At 30.6% G+C, this 10,848-nt stretch overlaps 2 protein-coding genes across 3 annotated transcripts in view; one reads left to right on the top strand and one right to left on the bottom strand.

Moving 5' to 3' along the window:
- Positions 1-3,702, bottom strand: part of LOC108912404 (OTU domain-containing protein 5-B) — a 4,730-nt gene extending 1,028 nt beyond the window's left edge. The window contains exons 1-8 of one of the 2 annotated variants that reach the window (XM_018717607.1): positions 3,507-3,702; positions 3,257-3,357; positions 2,818-3,142; positions 2,608-2,763; positions 2,389-2,545; positions 855-1,069; positions 313-577; positions 27-260 (exon numbers count right to left, since the gene is read on the bottom strand). In XM_018717607.1, the coding sequence (XP_018573123.1) occupies positions 27-260; positions 313-577; positions 855-1,069; positions 2,389-2,545; positions 2,608-2,763; positions 2,818-3,142; positions 3,257-3,357; positions 3,507-3,578 (1,525 nt within the window). In that variant the 5' untranslated portion in view covers positions 3,579-3,702. Of the gene's footprint in view, positions 1-20; positions 261-312; positions 578-854; positions 1,070-2,388; positions 2,546-2,607; positions 2,764-2,817; positions 3,143-3,256; positions 3,358-3,506 lie in introns of both variants that reach the window. The other variant, XM_018717606.1, reaches the window with a different exon arrangement.
- Positions 3,703-10,359: 6,657 nt separating this feature from the next.
- The window catches only part of LOC108912401 (short stature homeobox protein 2-like), a gene marked incomplete at its 5' end in the record, with an annotated part of 27,734 nt that continues 27,245 nt past the window's right edge, over positions 10,360-10,848 (top strand). The window contains one exon of the mRNA XM_018717603.1: positions 10,360-10,792. Within this exon, the coding sequence (XP_018573119.1) occupies positions 10,360-10,792 (433 nt within the window). The remainder of the gene's footprint in view (positions 10,793-10,848) is intronic.

Genomic DNA, 10,848 nt, shown 5'->3' on the forward strand with positions numbered 1-10,848 from the left:
TATATATATATATATATTACCTATACCATTACTTCCCGATGGTCCAGCCTGTTCATTAAATTCAGCCGAAAAATTTTCACCACTAAAATTAATTTCAGGTTCCGCAATTCTCCTAGGAGAGTTGTATACTCGTTTTGCGAACGCCTCCTCCTCACTAGTGGGAACATAAGGTACTGGCACATTTTCCACATTAGCACAGTCGGGCGTAAATGTCAATGTATTATTTGATGAATTTGATCCGAAAGATGTCCTGGGACTTGCTGCAGATAAAAATTACAGGAGTTTTGTAATTTAAATGTTATACTTGTTTACCTAAGGGAGAAAAACTATTCTTTGGCGAAGCTGGTGACTGACATCCTTTAGGTGAAACTGAACCACGTCTAGAAGCTCTGGGACTTGAAATCATAGAAGAAGTAATCGTAGAACTACTTCCACTGGCCAATGGATGGCCCTGTGCCTTTAAACGTTTCTCTGCGTCCCGAAAATATTGTATGTATGACTCCCTAGCGACTTGTTCTTCGATGGCTTCATTAGTTGCCTCCCAGTCAGTTGCTTTTATTTTATCTTCTAACATTGTCTATTAGAGAAATAAGTTAAGACCGGTTTAAATTTAAGACTCCGTTTTTCATAAAAGATGAGAATCCTCGTTACCATTTCACAGATATTTTCTCTTTTACACATTTTGAAATTCATGTTATCATATAAATAAAACTTTAAGATTGTCTTGTTTTTAACAGACAGAGGATTCTCAAATTTTAGTAATTACTAGCTAATATACGCCAGTTTTTATTTCAACGGTTTCAGCTGACATTAAATTTTTACCACCATTACTTACTAACTTGCCGTGCTTGTACCTGTTCTATAAGTAATTCTTCACTAGCTCTGATAGCATCGTTGAACCTTCTTCTATCAATGTCGATTGGTTTATAGTTTGGTAGACCTAATCCAACTCCAACTGAAGGTTTGTTAGGATTACTAATAGAATTATAGTGGCACATCCTATGGTATGAAAGTCTAATCGGTTCATACGAGTTTATTAATCTTGAACAATTGAAAATGTTGATGGGTTCTAAAAACATTTTCAAATTAATTACATTACTAAGGTGCCCGTACACTGCATAGGTAAAGTCCTCTATCTGACATCTGAGTGTGTACCCATCACGCATAGCTCGCTAATGATAGCCATGTAAACAGATAGGGTGCCCTAAGTAGATTCATCTAAATCTACTCGCCGTGTTTGTCGTCTAAGGAGATTGTTTTTTTTATATATATATATATATAAACTGCTAATTTCATATAAAAACTGTAATTGATAAATGGAAAATGTAGTTTCCATTTTAACCAATGTAACTAAATTAGCAATACAGCAAGCAACAGTTAACTTAAATTAAAAATAGGGAACTGTAGTACATTGGCAATAGGTAAGGGTGGTCTACGGAAAGTCCACATATGGCTTACAATATTCTATGTTAAATAACAAAAAAAGTGCAAGAAATTAAACACGGTTGTTAGCTGACAGGTGGAGGACGCTATATAGACATATAGAATCATCCTGATTTTCAACAAGCTGTTTTCCGCATATAAATTTAAACTGTCAAAATTAATTAAAAATGAATAGTTATTGTAAGTTCAGAAAATGAAAACAGATTGATTTTCAAAACGTCAACGACTTATTGAAGTGCGTGATATATGATGCATATTTTGTATTTTGTCTTATTTCGGTGTGAGATTTTTGATTATGCAAAACTATTTTCATAAAAATAACCCTTGACCGATAATTTTGGCACGTTTTTTTTTTAATTTTCTCAAAAAAAAATCAGAAATGCTTTATATTTTTTTATAATATAATTGTATAGATTACTTTACCTATTTAAAGAATTTAAAAACGATGATTTGCATTCTCAAAAGCTCATCGACTTATTTCACCATTTTCAGTCATTCTGAATTTTATCAAACACGACATTTTGTCTGAAGTCTCCGTTTATTACACACAGCTGGCGAATAACGGATCATCTCTGCAGACTAAGGATGTATAGCTTGCTATGAACATCTTAAGATTTCGGCTCATCTTAATTAACTGGTTTACATGAGCTGTGGAAAATTCTACCAGTATTAATATTTTTGTAGCATTCGTAGGCCAACACTACTATCTACAATTACAGTTCTGCTCAGCCTATATCTAGAGACACCTGTCACAAGAAAACACATGTCATAGACTGATCTACATAAGGCAATTTATTTGCAGTATACTCACTGCTAAAGAAACCTATTTAGACCGAGACAAATCTAATTAGATTTTTCTTTGCTGTGTACAGGCACCTTTATAATGTACATACGCACACACACGCACGCACGCACCCACACACACACGGACCTAACTAGACCTACCAATTTGATAACAATAAACTTCAATGGTTCTATTATATAATTCACTCATTGCTTGAATTTCTAGGTGATTTCCATGTACATGCCATGTACGTTTTCTTGCTACGTATTTATCAAAATCTTCAGTAACGTAAGGCTCAAAATAATCCCGATTTTGGACCTGCATATAAAGATATTTAATTTAGAGGTAACGGCCACTAAAAAAAAAATTTTTTTACATACAATGTAATTCATACAATCCTGTCGAACTTGAAAATGAAATTCTTGATCACCATAAACTTGATCTGCTATGGAGCGAAAAAGGCATGCTCCATCTTCATTCATATTCTTAATTTCAAATCCTAAATTTGACATGCAACGAGCAAATATGGCATCCCTCTAAAAGAAAATATGTTACGTAATATCACTTAATATTACCAAAATTGCATTTACTTTCTGCCATTCCTCATCGGTGAGATGTCTATCCTTAATTACACTTTCGTCATATTCATCTTCGCTATTAAATCCAGTACAGTCTTCCTTACTAACTACTTCACTATTACTGCAAGGCGTTTCAGTGGTTGGATTATCCACAGGTGAAGTAATGGTGTTATTTTCATGAAGTGGTTCTGCAATAATCTCCCGTTTATTTAATACAATTCTGTCTCTTTTCTGTTCTCTTCTTGCTTCACGTTTCTGTTCACGTACATTTTCTCTGTCCCTAGGCCGGTCCGACTCTTTATATCGTTTCCTTAAACGTTCTTTTCGATCATTTTTACTAAAATATATTTCACAAAATAACAAAAACTTTTATAATTTATAATAATATAATAATTTATATATGTTAGGCACATACATGCAACCATATAAAATTTCTTTTTTTTTTACTTACAAAGGAAAGGGTGAACGTCTTGCAGTGGCATTATTTTCAGAAAGACTTGCTATTTGTTTAGAGTTAATATCATTTCTACGATTCACTCTCTCCGAAGGTCCCTAAAATTTCATTGAAAGAGAGGGCTAACATTCAAAAATCATCAACGGTAGTATTTATATGAAATGTCTATCGATATATGATATAAACTTATCAATTCTGGATAAATAGCTATGTAATATGACAGTACAATGAAAGATTAGGTACATACGTTCTGCTGATTGCTCTCTTTGTTCTCCTCCGCATTTCCCCCTGTTTTTCTAATTGCTGGTAAAATCGTCATCCCTTCAGATAAGTTAAAATATGATTAGTAGTAAATTTTTATAATTATTTAGTTCACAAAAATCGAACGAGAAACTAGAAACGACAAACCACTGAAGATGTCAAACAAGAGAACCACCACAAAGAGAACAGCTGGGCTTCTTGCCAACATTAGAAAAATGTATTTGATTTGGAGAGGAAACAATGGAAAATAAAAATGAAATAAAAATAAGAAGAACTCTGACAATTTTTTTGACAAGTAAATGTAACCAACAATGTTCCAAAAGTAAACAGTTAAACAGATTTACTTAAAATATCACAGAAAAACGATTGTTTCTGTAAACATTATGCTTCTATCACAGAAGATAAAACAACTGTGGTAATCTTCTGTGGTAATACAGAGGATACAGATCTTTGATATCTTGATATTCTCTAATTTACTAATTTGACCTTTTCCCATTAATGTACGTGTTGCAGCATACTGCATATGATTCTATTTTTTTAATTAACAATTTTGTCGTTTATACATAACAGCAACTTAACAAAATTAATTGAAAAATGTTGAATGAAAAAAATGAAATAAACAGTGTACCTGAACATAAATATTCCTTACTTTTTGAAAAATAATATATTATATAAGTTTATTATAAATGCACACGGTTTCAATCATTCAATGTGCCAACTTAAATTTCTAGTCAAACCTAGCATGTTTTCCAAGCTTAATTTGAGATAGCATGTTTTCCAACCGAAATCTGAGATAGCATGTTTTCGTACTAAAGCATCGATACTACTGGAGGCAGCGTCACAGAAGATCAACGGTCAAAACGGGTCAATTTTTGTTCTTTTTGTATGTTTGTTGTTCCCCTGAATTTGGCAATGGTTTTTTGGAATACCTAAGCAAACTCGGATTCTTATTCTACATAATATTTGGGATTTTTCTGTACATAACAACAAAATATATGACTTCAAATACAAACGCCTCGAATGCTCTACCGTTTGGACTATTTAGGCCATGCAAATAAAATTTTTACTCCAAAAAAGTCCTATCCGCGATGTTATTGTAAAATTGTCTAAAGGAACATAATACAAGACATCTTTCATCTCGTGAGTTAAAAAATTTTATTAGCTAACTTTTCTATTTCAACAAATAAGTGAGGAAAACAATTTTTTCACTTTGCAGGGAAAACCATCAATTTTAGGGAAAAGTGACTCACGGACAGCTCGTAGGGTATAAAATTATCTACAAAATGAGACTTGTTAAATTAAAATCGGTTAATAAACAAAAAAGTTATTCCAAAAAAACTAGAAAAGGGCTCATTTTTAAATTTGTTTATAAATATCGCATTTACTGTTAAAATTTTATAAAACCTATGACAAGTTGAGGGTTTTGTCATACTTTTTCATTAAAAATTGAAAAAAATTTAAATTTTAATTTGTTGTATTCTATTGCATTATATCTACTATTGAAAATGGTTGTGATTAATATTTTTTGAATTAATTTTGATGTTGCAATTTTTTTTTTTAATTTATAATTAATATAATAAAAAAACTTTATATATTAAAATTTCAAGGAGTTAAAATTGTAATTTTATCGACCGCATTATTTTTATTAATATTTTTTAATTTTGAGAATTTTGCAACAAAATCAAATGCTTTTTATTCTTTTTATAAATTTTTTAACAATAAATAATAATTTGAAAATAATTTGTGAATTTTTACTTCAATTTTACATTTAAATCGTAATTAAAAAATGAGTTTACTTTGGCTTAATATGTAAAAAAATTACTTTTTAAATGAACGATTGCTTCATTTATTTATTTAATAATAGTAAAATAATTCCGAAATTGAAATTTTAATTAATATTTCATTTAACAATAATTTCTGTGACATTTTTGGAAGTTAAAAAAAATTAAGTATAAAAGATGAATTTTTTCTGGGGTTCAGGGCTATTCTACGAATTCGTAAATACGCCCACTGTTATTTTTTCGTCGAGCTACCCCAGTTTAAAAAAAAAAAGTTTCTACGATGAATAGGATTTCACTTTTTTCGCGCGCGCGACTCGATTGGACGAGCTTCCCCCATCATCACGCCGGACAGTTTACTTAGCGAGTACCTTCTCTTTAAAGGGCTCGTGAGTCGTTAATTTTCCACATTTTTTAATGCAATGCACGGGAAACCGTAGATTACGTCGTAAACTTTATTTTGCGAAAAATTCAAGTCTTAATATTTATAAACAATTGCGCTACGATTTAAAAAAAAATCTTATCTTGGCTCCTGTTGGTCGTAGAGGGTACTTTTTTTAAAAAAAAAATTGCATATTTTTGCCAGCTATCCATTGCGTCTATTTTCGGTGAGGTAGCATAAATAGCAACAATTTTATTCAAATTGTTAAAAATTTAATGTTATGTAAGGCAACACTTCCAGATGTCTTAATTATTATTTGCTTGTAGACTGATTGTAAACATTCATGATAAAATTAAAATTTTAATAGAATATCTAGAATACCTTTCTTTGAGAGTATAATATAATTTTAATTGTTCAATTATAATTGAAAAATTAGCTAAATAATAATAAATAATAATAATTAAAAATTCATTAGAGATATTAAACTAATCTTTCCTGCGTTTTTTTATTGCCTCGAACATCTACAAATCCTCATTTATTTTTAACATTTTTCTGTACTTGGGCGATAATTTAATAATAATAATATCTAATAATAATAATAATAATAATAACATTTATTATCTTAAATTTCAGTACAATCGCATAACATTTATTTGTGTTATTGTGTTATATACCTATTAATTATTAGCTTCAGTAATTAAAAAGAATCGATTTAATGTATAAATATGTGTGTAAAATAAACCTAAAAACAAGAGCATATAAATTAACGAGATATTGGTACAAAGGTTATAATAAACTACTATTTCCAACAACTTTTTTAAGAATCAAATCGTCACCTTTTCACAATGTAAATACCAAACACACACCTAAGTTGAACATCCTAATTGGCAACAGTGTATCGTCGTCGTGACAGCCTCAGCGGTGCGGTGTTTAAAATTTCTTCTAACTTGAAAAGCTTATAAAATTGTTTCGATTTTAATATTCATGTTGTTATTTGAAATAATTATTAGCTGAAAAAAAGTCATAACCGTATCGGGGATCGAACCCGGGACCACCGCGTGACAGTACAACGCGATACGCTCTGAGCCATCACAACACACTTATGGATTCGTTCATGTCCATCTTTATAAGGTTAATATTTTGAAATATCTAATTAATAATAATACATATAAACAAATTAACAAATTTAGTTGGTGTCCAAACAACGGTGATATATTTTAATAGGTCGCTTAATTACGTCTTTGAGATTACAACGACGCTTTCAGAATCATGTTTGGTTAAAAATTAACGCCTGTATGTACAGAGGCTTAAAGTTCATAACTTTGGGAGCCTCCGTTATAAACAAATTGTGTGAAAACTATTGCACCTACAGCACCCACTGTTGACACACTTTTAAAGTATGACAAAACCCTCAACTTGTCATAGGTTTTATAAAATTTTAACAATAAATGCGATAGTTATTATAAACAAATTAAAAATGGGCACTTTTCTTGTTTTTTTGCAATTACTTTTTTGTTTATTAACCGATTTTAATTTAACGGGTCTCATTTTGTAGATAATTTTATCCCCTACGAGCTGTCCGTGAGTCACTTTTCCCTAAAATTGATGGTTTTCCCTGCAAACTGAAAAAACAGTTTTCCTCACTTAATTGTTTAAATAAAAAAGTTAGCTAATAAAATTTTTTGACTCGCGAGATGAGAGATGTCTTGTATTATGTTCCTTTAGACAATTTTACAATAATATTGCGGATAGGACTTTTTTCGAGTTTCTCTGTTATTTTCCCTAATTATCCTGGTGTAATTCCCCTATTCCCTAAAAAGAGTACGTGATTTTTAAAAAATAAATTGAAGTAATAATAAAGTATTATTATTTATGAATTTCCGCAAACTTAGTATTTAAAAATATTGCTCACTTCCACAGTTTTAGCCAATGTCTCCAAGATCTACACGTTCTTCCAACTTTCTGATACGACGGGTCTGATTTTTTTAACACAAACCACTTCGTGCATCTGCTCGAGGAAGGATTTCTGAGCACTTCGTCACGAAAAGGGGGAGCATAAGGGGGTGTGGGGCAGTCTCCAATATCACACCTGAATAAGACAATGTACCTTATTTGTTGTTTCCTTTAAGATCTTTTTCGGAAAAAATAAATTAATTATTTTTCTGAAAAACTGTTTCTCCTTGATATTATTTTAATCCAAGTTTATTTTAAGTTATTTTAAAAAATATTTCTTTGGTAGTACCTTTTTAGCACAGAAATTTTCTACTAAACATTTTCGGACCCTGTAAATTTTTCCCTTAAATTTACACTTCCCAGGTACATAATATGATTTCAGTTTAGCTTTAGCACTATGTTTTATTTAACTGTATTTTATAAGTAGAATAATAGATATAAAGATAGCCAGTAATACACACCAAATAGGTCAAAAATAAAATAATACTTAATAAACTAGTAAGTTTTATTACCACTCTGAAGTTGAAGGTATAAAAACTTCCTATCAATATTAAACATTTTTTATAAATTTAAAATAACTTGTTACGTGCATTCTATATATATATTTATTTTAATATTTTCTTATGGGTTTTGTGGGCCCCTACCTATTGTACTTATAATACCTACATATAGGTATAATAAAAAATATGTACGAAAGCAAAGTAATTACATAAAATGCTAGCCAATTATTTAAAATTGTGATGCGTATAGATCTACATTCAAAAATTTTAATTTACTTACTGTAAAATTTCAACTAACTTGTCCCCACTTTATAATTATAATTTTTGTAGAGAAGTAACGCTTTTTCTTCTTAGAGATATATTTTGATTACATCATCACTGCCACCCAACAAAATTAGTCGGCGCACTTCCACAAACGACAACAATAACACTTCACTACAAAAAATATAACTGACTAGTCAGTTTTTTCTTTGTAAATACTAAATTTGCGCAAGAAGTTTCGTTCAAATCAAACTAACTGATATTTAAAGTAAAATGGGTTCGTTTCCTTTTAACCAGTTAAAAAAAACTTACTGCGTGGTAAACTAATGAAGGCATAAAATAATATTTTATCTAATATGTATTTACATTTCATATAGTATAGGTACCTAATATTAAATAGTCTTGAAATCGGTAAGATTACCTACTTTTCGTTTATTTAATTTAAATTAGTTATTTTCAAACTTATAATAATTTAAATGTAAAATTATAAATAGTTATGGCATCATTCTACATTGATTAGAAACAAACAATTAAGTACCCTGGTATCAAAATCTTGCACAAGACACTTATACAAGACTGCTGTGTATTATACCTATTGCTGAAATCAGCATCAGGTTTACTGCAAGATTCATTGTGCAATTGTCTTGATCAAAGCTTTCAATGGATTTGATACAGGGCACTTGAGTTTGTACGAATTTTTTAGAAAATTATAACGCGGTGGTAGTACGGAAAGGTGGGTTCCGGGGCTAATTTTGGGACGGCGCTTGGAGGGTCGATTTGGGCCCCTCTTGCCATCGCATTCCACGCGAAAATTTTTTGGCGTAGGCCTATTTTAATTTTGTACGAATTATAACAAAAGATCGGGTGTGATTTAAGAGTGCATTTTTTATTTTAGGCATTTTCGGATAAAGGGAAAGATTTTTCTTATTTTTTTAAGGTATTTGGGACAAGAAAGAAATTTTAATTTTATTTTTTAATTTTTCGATCACGTGATCGATTGAAACTTCAACTACATCTACTTGAAGTACTTTTGGTTAAGTCTGGTGCTAGTATTGTAAAAGTATCTTGCATAAGAAATGATATAAATTTCAGCAAAAAAAACACAAAACAATCTGACACAATTTGGCTATTTCAAGTAAACTTTGAAACAACTTGTATTAGAATTGCACACGATTGTGGTACCAGGGTAATTTAAATTTAAACGAATCTGACCTTACAGGTCAGTGTAATAATAGATATTATAATTCTCTCAGTGTAGGAATTGTTAAAACAATTATTTTAAGAATTATCTCAAAAGGAAAATAAATAAATAATTACTGCTGGGTACACATATAGACACTCGGTAGATATGTAAGCTCGTTGCAAGTTAAAAGTTTTAATGTTACATGGCGCATATTAAAAAAAACTTTTAATGGAAAATGCGTGAGGGGTGGTGGTTTGAAACAAAATGTATAATATTTCACTTAAACAGCTATAAAATTAGATAATAATTCGGCAAAGTAATATTTTGTCTCTATGAACCCGACATTCATTATCGTAAATTTACATAATTATAGCCGTACGAAAAGCAAGGAGTAAAAAATGTCAGCCACTTACAGGGTAAGCTATTGACTAATAATAAATAAAGAGGAAATTCAGTAGAGACAGAAGCAATATATTACGGCCAACCCCCTGTAAGGGCACACCAATAGGGTGCTGGATAGGGATAATTAAGGGTGGAGTCACAGTAAACCGCAACCCTGGATAGAGTGTAATGTTGCTATAGCAACAACCACCCCTAAAATTCAAATGGTGATTTCAGTTTCATATGACTGTTCCAAAACATACTTCAGATTATCGTTTATAATCATGGAGAAATTAACGCAATTCGTATCAAAGTCTTTTGAAAATAATATAAACAATAATAATATTAACACTAATAATAATAATAATAATAATAATAATAGTATTAATAATAATAATAATAATACAGCAATGAGTGAGCACTGTCTAAATTTATCGTTTGATGTGAAAAGTCCATCCTCGTCGCCTTCTATAAAAACGGAAAAAGAGTTTCCTTGTACCCAGGATAACGCAAAAAAACCCAAAAATTGGCTTATATCTGATATCGAAAAAACAACAACGGACACATCGCCCTCCTTGGGAATCGATCTAAGACTTAATTCAACGCGAACATTAAACGGTGTGAAGTGCAATGGACATTTAAATTTAACTGATACCAAAAATTGTGACACTGAAGCACAAACTAAGTGGTGTAAAAATAATTTAGATGTGAAAACTTCTCACAACTATTATCCATTAACATCTAACGACATCGATGATTCGACTTGTGACAAGAAATACGAGAAAAAAGAAGACTGTAATCAGGATAACAATGAGGAAAGAGAAAATAAAATATGTAAGTCCAAAACTGATTTTCAGGGAAATAAAAGTATATTAATTAATACATATATA

This window comes from Anoplophora glabripennis, unplaced genomic scaffold (assembly GCF_000390285.2).
Source record: "Anoplophora glabripennis isolate ALB-LARVAE unplaced genomic scaffold, Agla_2.0 scaffold518, whole genome shotgun sequence".
Classification (NCBI taxonomy): domain Eukaryota; kingdom Metazoa; phylum Arthropoda; class Insecta; order Coleoptera; family Cerambycidae; genus Anoplophora; species Anoplophora glabripennis.